The sequence below is a fragment of the Photinus pyralis genome, unplaced genomic scaffold (assembly GCF_008802855.1).
Source record: "Photinus pyralis isolate 1611_PpyrPB1 unplaced genomic scaffold, Ppyr1.3 Ppyr1.4_LG7, whole genome shotgun sequence".
In the NCBI taxonomy this organism is placed as follows: Eukaryota; Metazoa; Arthropoda; class Insecta; order Coleoptera; family Lampyridae; genus Photinus; species Photinus pyralis.
The window spans coordinates 43,390,838-43,409,663 of record NW_022170738.1 but is presented as its reverse complement, the minus strand read 5'-3'; the positions used below and the strand labels follow the sequence as shown (position 1 = coordinate 43,409,663).

The 18,826-nt window shown below is 38.2% G+C and overlaps 3 protein-coding genes across 7 annotated transcripts in view; 2 read left to right on the top strand and 1 right to left on the bottom strand.

Moving 5' to 3' along the window:
* Positions 1-3,261: 3,261 nt before the first annotated feature.
* Positions 3,262-4,028, top strand: LOC116175878. Its single transcript, XM_031494231.1, has 2 exons — positions 3,262-3,450; positions 3,564-4,028. The coding sequence occupies exons 1-2, from the start codon at positions 3,371-3,373 to the stop codon at positions 4,000-4,002; spliced, it is 519 nt and encodes a 172-aa protein (XP_031350091.1). The 5' UTR covers positions 3,262-3,370; the 3' UTR covers positions 4,003-4,028.
* On the bottom strand, positions 3,383-5,075 carry LOC116175877 (DNA repair protein RAD51 homolog 4-like). Its single transcript, XM_031494230.1, has 2 exons — positions 4,854-5,075; positions 3,383-4,806 (listed from the first exon to the last, which is right to left on the bottom strand). Exons 1-2 carry the CDS (start codon positions 4,995-4,997, stop codon positions 4,021-4,023), a joined length of 930 nt encoding a protein of 309 aa, XP_031350090.1. The 5' UTR covers positions 4,998-5,075; the 3' UTR covers positions 3,383-4,020.
* Positions 5,076-6,030: 955 nt separating this feature from the next.
* LOC116175876 (helicase domino) overlaps positions 6,031-18,826 on the top strand; it is a 50,346-nt gene continuing 37,550 nt past the window's right edge. For 4 of the 5 annotated variants that reach the window (XM_031494228.1, XM_031494227.1, XM_031494226.1 and 1 more), the window contains exons 1-3: positions 6,031-6,243; positions 6,884-7,056; positions 12,472-13,645. In XM_031494228.1, the coding sequence (XP_031350088.1) occupies positions 6,895-7,056; positions 12,472-13,645 (1,336 nt within the window). In that variant the 5' untranslated portion in view covers positions 6,031-6,243; positions 6,884-6,894. Of the gene's footprint in view, positions 6,244-6,883; positions 7,057-12,086; positions 12,404-12,471; positions 13,646-18,826 lie in introns of those variants that run through there. The other variant, XM_031494229.1, reaches the window with a different exon arrangement.

The following is an 18,826-nucleotide window of genomic DNA, read 5'->3' as shown; positions in this document are numbered from 1 at the left end:
CACATCTACAAGTTTCGTCTGACAAAGTGTGCTCTGTTATCAGTTTGCTATATACATATAACCATTACATTGAAAGCTTATAAAAAACATGCAAAAACCGTAACCATGAGTTTATACTTTAATTAATGGACTAGTAATGATTCAGATTTGGACTAGGTATTTTGTAAGCATCCTTTTTTTCTCCTCCCTTGCACCGCTCCATCTTGGACTGTCTACAGAGGGAGTGTTGAGGTTGCACCCACTTCCTTAAGTAACTGGTTATCATCCAGTGCTGTATTGGAGGGTATAGGTACTTCGTATATGTTTAAAAGAACATTTTGTTTAGCGCATATCGAAATGCCAATTTACTAAATACGCAAATTTAGTGCCGTATACGTAACAAAACATTGCTATAAATCTTGTACTGATAATGGCGTTTTATTCTTTACATCGATTACCTACTTTAGAGTTTAGGTTATAACAATTATCCTTAATATGTGTATGGTTTCGAACATTTTTGTAGTTCTATCATTACTTAAAAAATTGAGGATTATAACCCCCCCCCCCCCATGTCTCGCCCATGTTAAACCGACGCCAGCGTATACCATTACCATAATTTACCAACACAACTGGTTATCACAAGTTCTTACTCTGACCAAAGAATAACTAATAATAGTATTCTTTGCTCTGACCTCCATTTAATAGGTAGATTAGATCTGAAATTATCTGCCAATTCTGCTCACTTTCCAGCATCAGGACCACCATGTTCTTTTATTATATGAGGTCTCCCACTTTAATGGTCACATGAAATCTTTTAGATTGCCATCTGGGACACTAGCACTACATTATATCAGTCTTTTCACCATATCGTTCTTCCTTTATTCGTCACCTCGCCAATAAGAGTTGGGACAAAGTGTAACTAAACATATTATTCTTTGGCTGGGAGGTTAATGAATTTCAATTTTGAGATTTCACCGGATCTTTACCTACGTTTCAAGGTCTCGGGAGTACAAAAAAGTGGGTTTTAAAAAATGTGGGGCATGATTTTTTTTGGTTGAAATTTGGTAGAGATGATAGTGAATTACGTGTATAACCTGTAAAAAGTAGACCGATTTGGCTGAAATTTTGTAGCAATATTCTCTCTAATGGTGCTAATAGCTGAAATTTTGGAAAATGGGAACAGGCTTTTTGGGGGAGCCCAACCAGCAAGCACTTAGGCACTCCTAAAAGGCTACCCTCTTTCTTTCGCAACCAGGTTTAGAGCCTGTTCCTCTCAATAAAGGATACGACCTGCCAGAGTCCGGTTGCTTGTTGTCACTGAACCTGGAATTGACTGGTCACCCAATCTTAAGGGACTATACGAGCGCACACTCGACTCCCGACTCGTCCACATCAGCACACACATTACACGAATCCTGTACGAGAGTGCAGTAATATGGACTCTTTGATATGGCTTCCATATTTTCTAAAAAGGTAAAAGTTGCTTTGGCGGTTAGTCCAATTATGATAGACTATGTTATGATACCTGACTAAAGTCTCATAAGCATCATTTATTAGCGCATTTTCCGTCTCTGTCCTTCCGTCCGCGGCCGCAACTACTTCTACGGTTTTCAATATATTTAGTTCGTTCTTTTTGAATTCGGTAGTTCATAGCGCTGGCACCTATCAGATGAGCGCATTCACAACCCTACCCTGACAGGTCCGCGCCTGCACTCATTAGCGGATCGGTCGGTGAATGAGTCAGGACGGCCCGATCTAGCGAACCTATCCGCTAATGAATGATGGGTTTTAATCTTGACCCTGAATCTGATGGTATCCTCCCAGACCCGCCTGTGTCCAAGAGACCCCGCCGATCCTTCCACTCGTCCCAATCATTGAGCCGTATGGAAGCCTTCCGAGCCTCTCTGCCTCCACAGCTAACCCTAAAGGCTCAAAGAAGCGCCTTCGCAGGGTCAAAGTTGGAGTGGTTTTCATGGCTCCAGTGACTCCCAGACATGCGAGTCTTTGTACCTTGCGCAGCTGCCTCCTGTCGTGCCATTTCCAGGTCAAACGGGAGTCTCTATGATGACTCCCAAATATTTCACTGACCTGGTCAGACCCATCAGTAGTTGACGTCCAAGAAGAGTGGGTCCATCGAGGTCGCGCTCTACTTCTATATTCGTAAATGGAACAACCTCGGTCTTTTCAGGGTTGACGGAAAGGCCATGGCTACTGTACCACCTATCCACCTGTTCAATTCCTCTGCATGAGTTCTTTCATGGAGTTTGGAAACTTTCAAGTTATGACGATCGCGAGATCGTCCGTGTATCCCTGTGTATACGCTCCGTCCCCGTTCAGAGTGCGGAAGAGTTTAGTTGGAAACGAATGTGCCTATGTTCCGAAAGCGCGGCCGGCTTCTCAGATGCCCTCTAATTCGTGGGCTATTGAAAAGGAGCCTAACGTTACATTGATAACCTCCTGCTTGCGCGCCGTGACGAAGGTGGAACCTCCTACTTGATTTAAAACATTCAAATCTGTTGTTTGCAAGTACTCCAGAAGGTGGTCGCCCCTCGAGTTCATGACCGTGCTGCCCCACTCAACGTGGTGTGAATTTGCATCACAGCCAACCACAAGAGGGGGTCCACTACTTCGACAGGACTCTATCAACTCAGCCAGCTCCTTGGTTGGTGGAGCCTCTTCAGAGTCGTACGGGAGATAGGCTAAGCAGACCACCAATATCCTGCTCGGTCCTCTGCCATTTTTCAGCTGAAGACTTAGAGCTACATGAGATCCCTGAAGCCGAAATCAGCCATTATTAGATAAGAATCGATTGAAAGTACATACCTACATTTAGATTTGGTGTGCTTGTGCGTTACTCGTTGCACTCCTAATAATTGATTACAGTTGCATCTATCAGTAAATAGCATGCATTTTAGTTAAGGTAATGCCGATCTCTTATAATTATTGTTATTGTCTAAACTATTATGTTCTCAATTAAAATTAGAATTAAGTCGAAAAATCTAGCGCGCTGTTGCTGGGAAAAAAAAGGATGGTCAATTATTATTTTTTTAGTTAGTTACGCATCGTTTATTCAATTAGGATATTAAATTCGATATTAATAATTTCTGTACTTCTGCGTTATGATTAATTAAAGTTTACTAAACTAAAGACATGTGAATTTAACTAATAGTGTGCCACCTCAAAATACACAACATAAACTATTCTGAGAAATTATTTATTATCACCCTGTATAATACGTTTTCAAAGGAGATACATTCGGTATCGTGCGCTGCAGTAGTTCTAGTGTATAGTTTGGTAGATCAAATACCTAACCTTCAATTTTCACTTTTCAGGAAAACTGGGTTGAATTTCACTTCGTCTGTAAATTACTACGTTTACTCGTAGGTAAATAATGTCATTAGTTGCCGATTATGGAGATTCGTCCGCCACAGACGAAGAGAGCGATTCAGATTCCTCCGTAGTAAACGACAGGTAATGTAAGAGCGTACTTAACGCCTTGTACTTTGCAATTCACACCAAAAGTTTGCTAGCACTTTATAAATTTACACTACAACAAAAAGTCGGTGAGCTGTCATATGTTTTAGCCCTCCAGAATCGACCGATCTAAAAGAAGCCGCACCGAAATTGCCCGCGCCCGACTTTGTCGAGGCAAACTCTTCGCAGACTTCCGTATTTAGCAATCCGTTCAAACAAGCCGAAGAAGAGAAGCGAGCAATTCTCGAGAAGCACGTCAAGATGGTCAGCACTCAGGAGAACGTGCGTAGCATTAACGGCAAGAAGGTCTGTTGGAATTATCGGAAGGGCAAGTGTCGATTTGGCCACAACTGTATTTACGCTCACGATTCGGATGTGCAGAAAACAGGCGAAGTTCAACAAGCAGTCTTGTGTCACTCGGAAACAGATCGTACTAGTACCAGTCGGTCTAAGAAACGGCCAGGATTGACCCAAGGATTGGTTCCTGGCAAAAAGATTATGAAGAACTATCACAAACAGAGCAGTACAATTTTAATTAATAAAAAGTAAATAAAGCATCACATATTATTACACAATTCCTTCGTCGCGAATCCATAACTTACAACTGGCACCTTTAGGAAGTCGATTACTTTTCATCACTTGCACTGTACACTCGGAGTTTGCTCTTTTTTTAATTACCAGTCGTGTGTTCGCAATTTGCAGCCAATATTTCCCCAGCCCCAGTTTCTCAGTCGCACTATTTTCAACATGAAAATCGCCCTCGTACCAAGTTGTAATGACATTGGTTACAACAATCGCTATGTGTAATTCTCGTGTGAGAAAATGGAGGATATTAACAAAGTCATTCATTACCCCGTAGTTTCTCTCAAAGTCACGCGATTGGTAAAATAAGGGAGGCAGTGAGTCGATTATTATTAAACGCAGTTTAAGGCGGCGAATGTAAACGTCCTCTTTAATTTGGTAGAGGGTGTTTATCAGCTCGTGTTGGGTGTGTAGTCGTTTGACTAGCATTTTTGACATGAGCTCCACGTCGGCTTTACTAGCATCTAACATTGCTTTGATTCGTTTAGCCGCAAAGTCTCCCTTTGTGTCGATCCAAAACACATTCAGGTTTGAGTAAGAGACGACATTTTTCATTAGCGTTAAGCAGAGCTGTGTCTTTCCAGATGACGGTAGTCCGCACACTTCATAAATGTTGCCGGTTGTCAATCCCCCTTGCAGGATACCATCTACCCCTTTGATTCTCGTAGGTATCTGGGCCGTCTTCGCCATGAGCTCGTTCCATAGGTCAAGTGCTGTGTGGACCACCGCCGAATGTTTGTTAACCAGGTGCTTGCGGACGGCTACAACATCCTGAAGGTGTGTATCGCACTAACCACATTTAAACTTTTGGTACTTACTTTGTAATGCAAGGCGGTAATGGTGCCAATGCGTTTAATTTCAGTCTGTAGGAAGTCGAGGACCGTGTAAATATTATTCGCAAATAAAGCGTTTAGCACGGTTTCCGTAAGTAAATTGTGCATATCCGACTTTAACCTAGACATTTTTGTTTATGTACAATTTGAATTTAAAAACCATATTGCGCAAAAGGGTATGTGCACTCGCATCTGAACCTAAACGTGACTCTCCATCAAAGTGCATGCGTAATTTTTAAAAATCGGCGCCATTTTTAAAACAAGTGGCCACTGGTAATTAGGTGTGTTTTAAAACTAACATTTTGCAGTTTCAGTTTTAGGGAATCACTTTCAAGGAATAAAACTTGATCATACGGCACGACCTTAGAAGAATGATGCTTTAATGTTGCCGCTTAAATCAGCAAGTTTAGAAAATGAAGCTTTAAAAACTAGTTATATATCGTTACCTAGCTATCATTCCGATTTGTGTAGTAGAGTAGGTACCTATAATGTTCAATTTGTAATTAAAAAACTAAAGTCTTAATTTAAGGTTGAAGGCAAAGTTAGAAACGTAGAACAAAATTCCCCATTTTTCTGAATGTTTATACGAATACGATCCTCAGCGTGAATCCATTCGAAATTCAAAGATTCTGATCCTGTAGAGTGTAGACTTTTTTATAACACTTTTGGCCACCAAAACCATTGTTTTACGTTTAAGATTTCAAATTACATAAGTACTTCAAACCTGGGCCTTCATTCGTATAGGTAGATAATTCAAAATACTGCTGTATCTCCCATAAATGTGTTTAAACTATATACTTCGACATTACAAGTTAGGTACGTATAATTTCAGGTTTTAACAAAAAATATGCAACTGAGGTTTAATGTAAGCAACAAACTAGTTATAATTTTTTCTTTAGCAATAGATAAACAAAATCGTCAAATGCGCATAAAAGCTCCAAAGAGTGTAATTGAGGCACAGTTTTTGATATTTCTACAATTTCAATTTTGTGTTTTTTATTTTGTTTATTTATAGATTAGTTTGAAATTAATACAAGGCGCAAGGCATGCGCATTTTAGGTGAGTCGCGTTTAGGTTTAGATGTGGAGTATGCATGAGCGGCATGTGGAGCATGCGCGATGCGCCATCCACATCCAGGGCGTTTGCTGCACGGTGCCACGGTCAGAAGCAGAATATAAAACGGCTCGTCGCCATGTTTGGGTAAAGCGATGTGTCCTTGATGTGATTGTGTAAAATGTCGAAAATATCGCATATATCGTAGAACTGATAGTTACGCGGGGTACCCAATTATTGCTCGAAATTTAATTTAAACGTCTGTGGATTTTTTTTCCGCTGATGACCAATTTAGAGGCGAAAATTTTGTGATTACATGATGGTAAGTTCGATCCGTCCTGTGTAATACGCAGAACATGGCGTCTGCCAAAGTTCCTTTGTCTAATCGCAGTTCGTTATCTGAAATTTCCATTCGATGTCGATTCCTCACAAAAACCAACAAACCGTCGGGTTTTCACTGTAAATTTTCATTTTTTGGTTATATTTTTACGCAAAATTTCGTACTTCTCATTACAAATTAATTGTGAAAGCGGCTTCTTGTAACAACGAATCGAGTTTTATGCTGCATTAGTCAATATAAATTCCATGTCATGTACGTATTGATTTCGTTAAATTTGAACCCCGGCTGTTTGTTAAATAATAAAATTAGAAATGAGAGCTATTTACTTTGATTTAATTTTTTTAATCCCGATTTTAATTATACGTTTTAAAATAAAAGTTCGCGCCATAATGGGCGCGCCAAATGTATTTTTAACTTTCGCTACTGTCTTTTTCCAATCAATTATTGCACAATATTATGTATTATTTTAACGAATTACTTCTAAAAAGCTAATTATTAATTTAACGCGCAAATACTGCATCGAATTTGTAATCATTTTATCAGACCGGAGAAAATATTGCCATGGCAACCAGACTACATGTGTCAAAGCATTATTTTTTTTAAACGTTCCTATTTATGGCAGGTGTCCAGCGAATGAGCGACGAAAGTTCGGGGGCAGGGCAGGGTGCTCTGCCCCCGCGGGAAGACTTCACTTCCCGAAATGTGGTGGAGCGCCCTGCAGTAAGACTTGCACAAGTTGCGGGAGGACAGTACCTTCTTACTTCGCAAACGCACGGAATACCAGCCCTCGCACAGGTAACTTGCTTCTTGTATTTTTCCGTCGCTTGATATTTTAAATTTTAAATTCGTTATGTGAATTATTGATAAGCTGTCTAAGTCTGAGATGCGCCTAATAATTTAATGAAGGAAATGAGTAACCAACGAGCTTAATGATAAATCCCTTTCCAAACAAAACAGTATCGTCTGATAATCGTGCATTATTTATTAATGTAATAGCTATCAGGATGTTCCGAAATGATTTTAATTATTTTAAGTAGCGCGCATTAAATGATAATTTTTGATTGTATCATGATAGTACAGTCACACTGTTTACTAAACATTCAAATCTCTAGAAGAATAAATTTGTCTCAGGATTCACTAAACAATTCTCTTGTAAGCCCATTTAATGTTGAATAGAATTGTGTGTGACAGACAGACGAAATTTGAGTAGGTGGCTACCACGGGACACTACTTTACCTGTTATGTTGGGTTCTCTTTAAATGAAATGTAAATGTTAACCAATAAGTGAAGTAAACAATATAAACAGTTGAACAGTTGTTTGGATATGGAATTTTGACATGCCAATAATTTTTTTCTGTACTCCACAAAATACTGGTTTTCCAGTGATTCTCTCCACACATCCCCCCAGAGATCCAGTGAAATGATAACGGCTGATGTTTTTCTTTGAAGTGGAATTTAATCTAAAAAGTGTCAATTTCCAATTGAAATGTGGCAGGTTATAGCAGCAGCGAAAATATGACTAAAGCTAGACACTTCATTATTATAAATAATTTTCGACTTTCGATCTTTCCCAGTGTGTTTGTCCCTCGATTTGTCATTTGTTCTGTCTTGGGTAGTGGTGTATCTTCATAGTTTCTTGCGTTTTTACGTATTAATAGCTCCATTTTTTTATTAGAAAATAGTGATATTTACATTTTTTAAATCAGCACAAAATGCTCTATCAAATGAAACAAAAAATAAAAATGACTTCCATAACAAAAAAAAGTTGATGATGGTTCATCGGAGACGAAACGTCAGACGTAAAACTAGCATCTTGTAGAGATGTGTCATTTATTTTTCAAATGTCTTTAAATAACTTCGTAAAAAATAAAAACTATTTTGCAAAATTTCATTTTTATCTCCAAAGGTAGGAGAAATTTTTTTAAATTTCAAAACGGCATTTTGTTAAGCATCAAAATTCGAAACTTTGCCAAATTTAAACTACCTATTTATCTCTTGCAGTTTCCGAGATCCCCATGGTGGTCCTTGAATTTGAATCAGCCTGTATAGTCATCTTGAAATTGACATTTTTTAAATTTTCCCCCGTATCTCTTGAGCGAGCGAATATTTTCAAATTTTTATTGATCCATGTCAAGTTTGATCCAAAAACTTAACCGTTATGTACTGGAAATTTGGAAAACTATAGAAATATTTTGAAAAATTGATGTTTTGAAAAGGTTGCAAATGAGAATGAATTTTAAAAAATGTTTTTGAAGTGTTTAGTTCTGACATATATGCCCAATGCGCAATTAACTCGAAATTATCCTCAATTTTTGCAAACTTAATTTATCGCCCAAATTCGCAGAAAATTTTGAACTGGTCACAATCGCAAAATCATGCGCTGCTAGTCCATAGCTATAAAATCCCAGACGAACTGGTATTTTTATTACCTATTAGGTACCTATAATTATCTGAGAGACAATCCTTGTGACTTACAAAAATCTTTCAGAAGTCCCATCTTACCAGCATCAATTGCATAAATTGTGGGAATAATAACATTAATATAATATATTTCCAAAATACACATATACAGGATGTCCCAACAAAATTAAATTCAAGATTGTGATGACACATGATAGAAACTTTTTTAACGCATTTTAAATCGGCACAAAACGGCAACACTTCCCATTTAAGCTGTTTCTTCAAGAATATCAAAGTAACCCATGCAATCTCACTTGATCTGGGACACCCTGTATACATTTTTGCTGAAAGTGACGTTGTGGAAATGTTATTAGCAAATTTTGAAATGTCAAAATTATAATATTTGTTCTGAAAGCAGTCTTTCACCCAGCTAAATCTATAGTCTATAGTTATTGTAGTTTTATCAGAATCGAAAAAAAAAACATCAGAATATGTTGATGAACATAGCGTTTTATAAACAAATACACATTGCATTTTGCAAGTGCAAATAAACTGCGATAGGCATGCACGTCTTTTATAAAAATATACACGCATTGTTGCCGGTGTATGTTGAAAATGCAATGTGCTTGCAAATGCGCGAATATTCGCAATCATTCGCTGTTATGTGCAGGAAATGTCCGGACCCACTTCTGTGGTTTTGAACTTCCTTTAGGTGAATTGTCCTAGAATAGGGCTGCGAAAAATGATCGATAATTATTGATAATCACGTTCAAGATATATTGATAATGTGATAGACTTCAATTATCGATAGTCGGTAATTGCCGATAATCGATAACTATATATCAATAACATTTGGATGATTAAAATCTATAGAGAATCTATAATAACCGATAATAGATAGTTATCGATATACTTATGGAAAATATTAGATCTATCGCAGTTCACGTTTATTTTCCCTAGAACGTTCCTCGCGGCAAAGTGCCTGCCACTATCAATACAGATCATAAATAATTATCGATAATCAATAAATATATCAATGTTAAATCGATAATTTTTTATTATCGGTAATCGATGGTGAATTTCTATTATCGCGCAGCCCTATCCTAGATGTTTGGAAATTTTTGTAAAGATAGCCTATACCCTGAAGGTGTGCAGGGTGGGCAAACAAAAACCAGGGTTTTGTAATTTTTTAGTTTTTCTAAGGAACTGTGTTTTTATGTTAGGTTAATTTTTATTTTCATTAACAAGCACTTCATACTAATACTTTTATTTTACATTAAGCCGGATTGGTTTAGACTAGACATGCTGTGTGAGTCTAGTGCTAGTCCATTGTCGACACTGTTTCATTGTTGCCACACAGGTTTAGTTTACATTCTTTCATTAATACCACAACAGTTTTAGTAATTTCGTTTGACTTTAGCTTTGACGTGTTTGTTCTGACCCTTAACAGATGGCGTTGCGGTATGCGGAGAATATCAAAAATCCAATTGACCAGAAAAACATCAAATACCCATGGGTTTTTGCCAGCCCTTACTGGTGTGTCAGACGACCTTCAAATTTTGTTGTCTTAAGGGGGCCACCCCCATTAATTATTTCCGTAGATGCTGTTTCTGAAGTCAAACTTTTACATGGGACACTCAGATGCCTCTAGTGGTGTCATGTAAAACTTTTTAAAATGAGAGGGGAAGGGGGGGTAAGGGGGGTAAACACGTTCTGTACTTTATGGTATTGTAATGAAAGGTCTCATCGTAAGGGATTGGTTTCTACTTTCTACAAACTAACTTTCTTCCGCAATTTTCTTCGTGATCGGGGGGGGGGGGGGGGGGGGAGGCGGAGTCAGCAATTGGTTTTATTTTTCATGGTACTTAAATTAAAGGTTTCAACGAAAGGAACATTTTCTATCTCCAACATCTTTTCGAGATAAGCACACATAGAACATGGGAAAAAGGAACGTGTGGACGAGACATATCTATATTGATGATGTCAAAACTTTGAAGTTCGCATATGTTGAGAATGGAATGTCGGAGGTACTCACAAAGGACTATTGGAACATCTAGCCAAAGCATATCTATTGGTGAAGTCAAAAAGAATATCTCGTGAACAGAGTATTGGAGGGGGGTACTCATAAAGAAAAGATTGTGTGGTTAAAATTAAAAAAAAAAATTTCTTGCGTATGCGTAAATGAATCGACAAGATTTTCCTTGGCTCAATAAGCTATACTGGATGTAGGAAGAATGAAAACTGTGGGAGTCGTTAAGGTCTCAGACGGGCGGACGGAGAAAGGCGCCATAATAATAATTTTTCCAGTTTCCTCTAAGCGGCATTAGATTCAGCCCCAAAATTTTCTTACACTTTCCGAGATCCCGTTGGTCACTCTTGAACTTGAAGCACTGCACACATATGACAAAACCACTATTAGTCTGTCACGTGAATTCTTCTACATGGTACCTCGTACGCAGACGGTCGATAATTAAAAATAAGAAAATCTTAAGATTACTTTGTTGAACTGCGTCTGCAATCAATCAAATCGAGCGGACAGCCCGAATAAATAGCGTAAAGAGACGTACACTCATTTTTAACCGTCGCTAACCAGCAAGCTAGCAGCCACTTTTTTTTCCCGTCTCTGCAGTATTTAAAATAACACCACTTTTAATCTTGAATGAACTCCGTCTTCTAGGATTTACAGAAAAAAAAGCGCCAACAACAATTAGATTAGAAAACGCCGGCTACGAAGGAACGCGCTTGAAGTCCCCTCTTCTTTCTTATCGCAAATGACCAGGTTTTTCTACATTTTATCACGCAATTTCGCATTTTACAATTAAATAAACGATACGCAATTACAAACAAATTTAAAAGGAAAAATAAGACTATGTAAACACAAATTTAAATGAAATAAATCAACTCCCCTAATTAATTTAATAAATTGAAATGTTTCTCATTCTCATTTAGACCTAAATGTTTACAAACAGTGTGTTAGGTATACGGAATCGGAAAAGAATGGGCAGGATTTTTGAAAAATTTGAATCTTTTACTCTAAATATCTTACAGTTTATTATGTAAGTAAGTCATTTTTTTGCATAGTGATACTAAACAAACTAGGCTTCTTCAGAATACTTGAAAAAAAATACAGGGTGGAGGGTGTCATTCGAATTTTTGGACCGAGGGTTAGCAGGGGGCGCCGAATATCACGTTGGGTTGGTATCTCGTGTACTATTAATTTCCCTCCTACTTCCTTGATGAGATTTCTAAATTTCAAGTCGATATCTTTTAAAACACCATAAATAAAAGTCCATTTAAAGTTTTCGTGTGTACGTTCGTATATGAAGGCGCGGCAACGTTGTGTACAACGATGATATTCGCGAACGAATCGTCCTTTTCCGTCCTCACGCTGAAATCCAAGTTACTACCGCTTCCGCCGTCCATTCTTATTTCTTTCCGCAAAAAAACACTCGTTCGCGTCTCTGCTGGGGTAATTTTCTGCTAAAATTCCTACGCGTTTATTGTGATCATCGTGTAATTGAAATCAACGCAAGCAGTGTATATAATAATTAGCAAGGTTTTATGTCTTATTATAGACGCATTTTTCGACTCCCCACGTGGTCAAGTTTGAGGTTATGGCGTCCGTGGTAAAGTTCTATTCCTATACGCGATTGTATTATCTCCTAATTAGTGATAATTGGTTTGAAAATGATTAAATTTCCACGTATGGAGAAACGCCGTCGACGACTGGAATTGTTTATAGGTTTGTGTTTAGAAATAGCGCCAGAGGTTTCGGCGTTTCGGTTTGTTAACGATGTGAATTTTTTGCAGATCAGCGGAAGCAATGCATCGACCGCGAATACGAGCCCGGGTGTGACTCGAATCATCAGTTTGAGTCCGTCGAGGGTGCATACGTCGACTTTAAGGCCGAGCTTAGCCAATCAGAATATCGTGAACGCGTTGACGAAACCGAGAGCAACCGGAAATGTACGAACACAACTGTTTCAAGCCACGACGGTGCCGAATCAAGTGAGATCGCCCGTTAAACGTGCACTATCTACCACGGAAGAAAAGGACAGTTACAGTGTTAAATTGCAACGTGTCATGAACCATAGAAACGTTAGGTCGAAAATAGTTAAAGAGAAATATAATGAACATTTAACTGAAAAGTATTATTTAGAGACGTCGGGAAATATTTTAGATCTCCCGCTTTTTGCGAGAAGGCCGCCCACTCCACATTATCTCACTTATTTGAAAGAAAATGCGATAGATCCCAAAGAAGTTATGGATGACGAAGAGACGCAGGATGTCGAAATGAAGCCCGATATGACAAACTCGACTACCACCGTACCTACCACCCCCAGTGCGAGTAACAGTTTGGATTCGTTTAGTTCAACCAACGGTCTCAAGGTGAAAGCGACCTCGTCGTACTCGACGCCAAACAACCAGGAGCAAATTGTTGAGAAAGCCAAACAAGAGGCGTACGTCGTGCAAAGGATAAGCGATCTTCAAAAGGAAGGGTTATGGTCTGATAAGCGTCTGCCGAAAATCCAAGAAATGCCAAGGGTGAAAGCTCATTGGGATTTCCTGATCGAAGAAATGGTCTGGCTGGCCGCCGATTTCGCGCAGGAGCGCAAATGGAAGAAGGCGGCGGCGAAAAAATGCGCGAAAATGGTTCAGAAGCATTTCCAAGACAAGGCGTCGGCAGCGCAACGCGCCGAAAAGGCGCAGGAGCAGCATCTGAAGAGGGTGGCCGCTTTTTGCGCGAAGGAGATCAAGAGCTTCTGGACTAACGTCGAGAAATTGGTGGAATATAAGCAGAATATGAGGTTGGAGGAGAAGCGGAAGCGGGCCCTTGACCAACATCTGAGCTTTATAGTCGATCAAACAGAAAAGTATTCGCAATTATTAGCGGAAGGGATGAATAAATCCGTCGTGAATACAACTATCAGCGAAGGTCCAAGCGCACCATCATCGAAGGCACCCTCGCGAAATAATTCCGATGGTAAGTAAAGTCACGGTTTGTGGGATTAACCAGGTAAAAATACTTTTGTAACGTTTACTTGACTTTTATCAATATATATAATTTTTCTGGAAGAGCACACTTTGTTTATTCAAAGATACATGCAGAGCAGTTTCTGTAAAAGACCATATCAACTTCCAAAAAAAAGTGTTTAAAGTTGTTTCCACAAATTTTTGAAAAATTTTCTAGGTACTGGTGCAAATGTTAGTTGGGGCACAGATGTGTTTTACCCAACATTTATTAACAGAGGGCAGATGCTATTGTTATTCGTAATTATCTTTATTTTTTATTTGTGTTGAGTCACACTTATTATTCTACATGCAATAACAGATAAAATATTAACTGAAACTGTGTCACAATTTAAGAAAAACTGACTGACAAATTTAAGCGATTCTCCTTTGATTTTCACCTGCAACCTCTTTTATAACATTTCCCCTTATCCTTAGTTCTAGGTGTGTCACTGTTGTTTCCATATTACATTGCAGTTCTATATTACTCAGTAGCATACTTTGCAAAACAATTTTTTCACATTTGTTTTCTCACTGCCTACTGTTATTTACATAAAAAAAAAATTTATTTTTTACTGTTTTTAAATAGTTGGCCATGAATTCATGGAAATTATGTTTCATTTATTGTACCCATGGTAGTTGATGCGTTACATTTTGAAATTTTGAAAAATGTGAGATAATACGTATAATATATGAAAAAGTTAGGATTGGGTGGCGGAGGGAGAGGAGGTAATCTACACCCCTTAATTAAACATACAATTTAATAGGCGTTTATTACACAAAAACAATGACCCGATAGATTGCTGTAATTCTGAACTGTTTCTTGGAAGTCCTTAATGTATGGGTCACGCGCCTTCGCGCACTCCTGTTGCACTTAAGCTCCCTTAGTGAGCCATAATAAAACGTGATGTTTATTTAAGGGAATTACGTATATAATTATCATTATAATCCGGAAAAGAAATGCAAAAGAATCGAGGTATAAAGGTATACAGGATGTTGCATTTCAAAAATACCAACTTTGGATCAAATCTTGGAATCATTGGTCCAAAATTTTGTTGGACTACTCCACTAGATGGTATGGAAAAATATCTAAAATATGCAGTCTTTACCTTTTTTTTCTATCTTACATAGGTCATAACATCTGCAACAGTCAAACCTTTCGTTTTCACTCTGTATCTCAGAAACAAACATAGCTAGATGGATTCTGTTTGTATCCCCAATGTGCATAATAATGTGCAGTTCCTTCGCCTTCCCAAAATGCCATTTTGTATTATTACCTTAATAAAAAAAACTGTTTCATCCCTAAAAAGCGCATTTTTTTAGAAAATTTCTTACATGATCCGTCTCTGCATTGTGTGGCTCGTGCACGCTGTGAACTACTAATTTCAAGCATATGTTAATTTTTCCCTTCCCCGCTATGAAAGTTTGGAGTTTATCAAAGAAGTTCTCATGCTAGTCTCTTAACTCCGGAAGGGGGGAGACCAGACACATTTTCCGAAACTGCACATTTCTCTGTGTACAGGGTGGTTCAAATTCGTGGCTTACCATTGTGATCTCTGTAACGGTGATAGATAGTGTATGTTAAATGGGGACAATGCTGTCCCTTTTTGTAACTTAATAAACGCGTCTGAAGTTTGTGAAAAATCTTTGAAAATAACCGAAAAACTGAAAATATCAAATTTAATTTTTCTTAGCTTAAACGGTCGGAAATGGACAGTTCCCGTTATCACCTTCTATGGGTACCTTTTTCCAGGAGAATCTGAATCCATTCTCAAAATTACACTAGATGTAGAACCAGTGTCAAGTTAGCCCCCCCCCCCACTTTTTGAATTTTCAAAATATTTTTATGCCAATCGTTTGTTGGTGTTTTGTTAGCTACATTTTGACATTTGTTGGTTGACCATTATTTAATTATTCAAATTTCAAGTTTTGGGCTTATCAAAATATTTGTATGGCAATCATTTGTTGGTGTTTGTTAGTTACATTTGCATATTTGTTGGTTAACAAGTTATTTAATTATTCAAATTTCAAAATTTGAGTTTATAGTTAGCCCCTCACTTTTTGAATTTTCAAAATATTTTTATTTCAATCGTTTGTTGGTGCTTTTTTTTCGTTTGTTGGTGCTTTTTTTTCGTTTGTTGGTTGATAGTATCTTCAGAATAAATTTTGTAAGTTTTGGGCGTGAAGTTATCCCCCGACATTAAAATTTGTGAATTTTTTTATTTGCGATCGTTTGTTGGTCGCTGGTGGATATTATTTATCATTATTGGTTGGTAGTATCTTTAGAATAAATGTATACAATGTTGAGCGTGACGACATCATTTAAACGTTCTTAAGTTTTTAGCGCATTTCCACAAAAAAAATGCGCTATTGTGGCCACTTTGTCCGTCCGTCTGTCTGGACGCTACTAGTTCTTTATCTTAGGAGCTATTGTTCTAATTTTTTCGCTATTTGGATCGTTATGGTGTCGAGGCTTGCACCAAATGTTAAATTGAACAGGCATAAGTTGGGGGTTCGCCAGAAAAAAAATCTAAAGGAAGGTTTCGGTGTTAGTAAAAGGTTGGGAACCACTGGTTTAGGGAATTTCAAACCATTGACTTAGTTTGAGTACCTCAGTTGCGTGACAGCGTGTCAGATTAGAAATATCTGATCCAGTCATTATAACATTTGTATCATCTGCATAGTTAATGAATGCACAACTGTTATTTGGCATTGAAATCGATTGCAAATCGTTTATAAAAATGACAAACAGCAATGGAGCTAATTTGCTTCCTTGTGGTATTCCTATGATAATTTCGAGGTGTAAAGATGTGAAACAGATGTTATTCTGCTGTATTTCAACGTACGACGATTAGAGAGGTAGCTTTGGAATAACCTCAGGGCCACTCCTCTTACACCATAATTTTCTAATTTATTTAATAGTATTGTATGTTTACGCTATATACATATAACATGGTTACCACCTATAAAATGTAATTTTCGTTTCTTCTGCAGCTTTTGACTTTGTTATATTACGTGATTTACAGCTAAATTCACTTTACCGTAAATGTCAATTAATTGTCAAAGTCGACCATATTGAGAAGCCTAATTGGATCGCAACAAGCGTACGTTATATGTAATAAAAAAGGAGAAAATGAAGTATTTTTATCTGTATCGATTGTATCTGTACAGGGTGAATCAGAGCACCCGTCCCAGGCTTTTATCTTGGAATAGAGACGCCTTAGAGTTTTAGGAAAAAAATTTTCATTACCAAAGCCTACCTGAAGAATTTAATGGTAGTAGTCTCTATTTCCGGAATTAACCGGAAGTAGGCGTAACAGCACTCAACTTCAGAATTTCAAATGGAACCCTAGGTCTTGTGTGGTATCGTTGGATAGGTATTTTGAAAACAAACAACTTTTGTAGGAAACATTTTTTTTTTGTAAAAAGTGTTATTTACGAAATAAAATTAATAAATATGTTATTTACGAAATAAAAATAAATAAATAAAAAAGCTGACTTAAAACCAAATGATTCCTGCTGTTCCCGGCTACTGCGATTTAATTCAAGTGTTTTTGTTTGAAAAGGTAAGACAGATATTGTTTTGTGTAAATAGCAACGTAGTTTTTTGTCATTATTACGACAGGTAATAGTAACTTTACACCTGCATTTTAATGTTAAATTTACATTATTTGTTTAAATTTTTCTTCCATACACACATGTGCAAAGGGTTTTTTATTGTAACAACATGGTATTTTCAAACCGCGAAGGTTTCGATATGCTGATGGTGTTGGGTGAGTGTCGTCAAAATTATAGAGCAGCTGAGAGATTATACGCTGAGCGATACCCTCAGCGACCCGTTCAGTCGAGGAAAGTGTTTCAACGCCTCGCTGATCGAGTTAAGATGACTGGTGAGGTACAACCGAAACACAATAAGAATCGGCGCATCGGACGGTATGTACAGGATGAAAGAGCGCCTGATATCCTTGCCGCTGTTGCTCTGGACCCACACGTTTCAACCAGGAGACTTGCAATCGACGCTGGGATGAGTCAAATGACAGCTTGGAGGATTTTAAATGGCAACAAATTATATCCATATCATGTTAATTTACATCAGGCACTTGGAGGACAAGATTTTCAGAGACGGTTAGATTTTTGCGAATGGTTATTGAACCAAAACCAAAACTTCCATCACAAAATTCTCTGGACCGATGAAGCAACGTTTAAAAGCAGTGGCGATGTTAATATTCACAACGCTCACTATTGGTCTCGTGAAAACCCGCATTGGCTACGTGAAGTGGATAACCAGAATGTTTGGAGTCTTAATACCTGGTGCGGCATTTTAGGAGGCCGAATTATTGGTCCGCATTTCTTTGACGGCCATTTAAACGGGGCCGTGTACAACGATTTTCTGGAGAACATCCTCTATGACCTTCTAGACAACGTCCCAATTGCAATACGTGCAGAGATGTGGCTGCAACAAGACGGTTGCCCAGCACATTTTTCGAGAGTATCTCGCCAAACTGCCAATCGTCTCTTTCCTAATCGCTGGATGGGAAGAGGAGGTCCGTTTCCTTGGCCAGCTCGTTCCCCTGACCTGACACCACTTGACTTCTTCCTCTGGGGACGAGTCAAAGATATTGTTTATCAACAGCGCCCAACCACGAGGGAGAATATGAAGGAAAGAATTCGAAACGCATGCCGTTTGCTCAATGAAAATGAGGTGCTTAGGGCAGTCGACAACGTCCGACTTCGGCTACAAAACTGCATCAATCAAAATGGAAGACATTTTGAACATATTAATTAATATTTATTTCGTAAATAACACTTTTTACAAAAAAAAATGTTTCCTACAAAAGTTGTTTGTTTTCAAAATACCTATCCAACGATACCACACAAGACCTAGGGTTCCATTTGAAATTCTGAAGTTGAGTGCTGTTACGCCTACTTCCGGTTAATTCCGGAAATAGAGACTACTACCATTAAATTCTTCAGGTAGGCTTTGGTAATGAAAATTTTTTTCCTAAAACTCTAAGGCGTCTCTATTCCAAGATAAAAGCCTGGGACGGGTGCTCGGATTCACCCTGTACAATATAGAGTAAAGCCGTAGTGGAGGAGCGTTGGGCTACATAGCCGGAGGGCGGATCACTCTGTAATTGGGCGCAAGCCTGTTGCG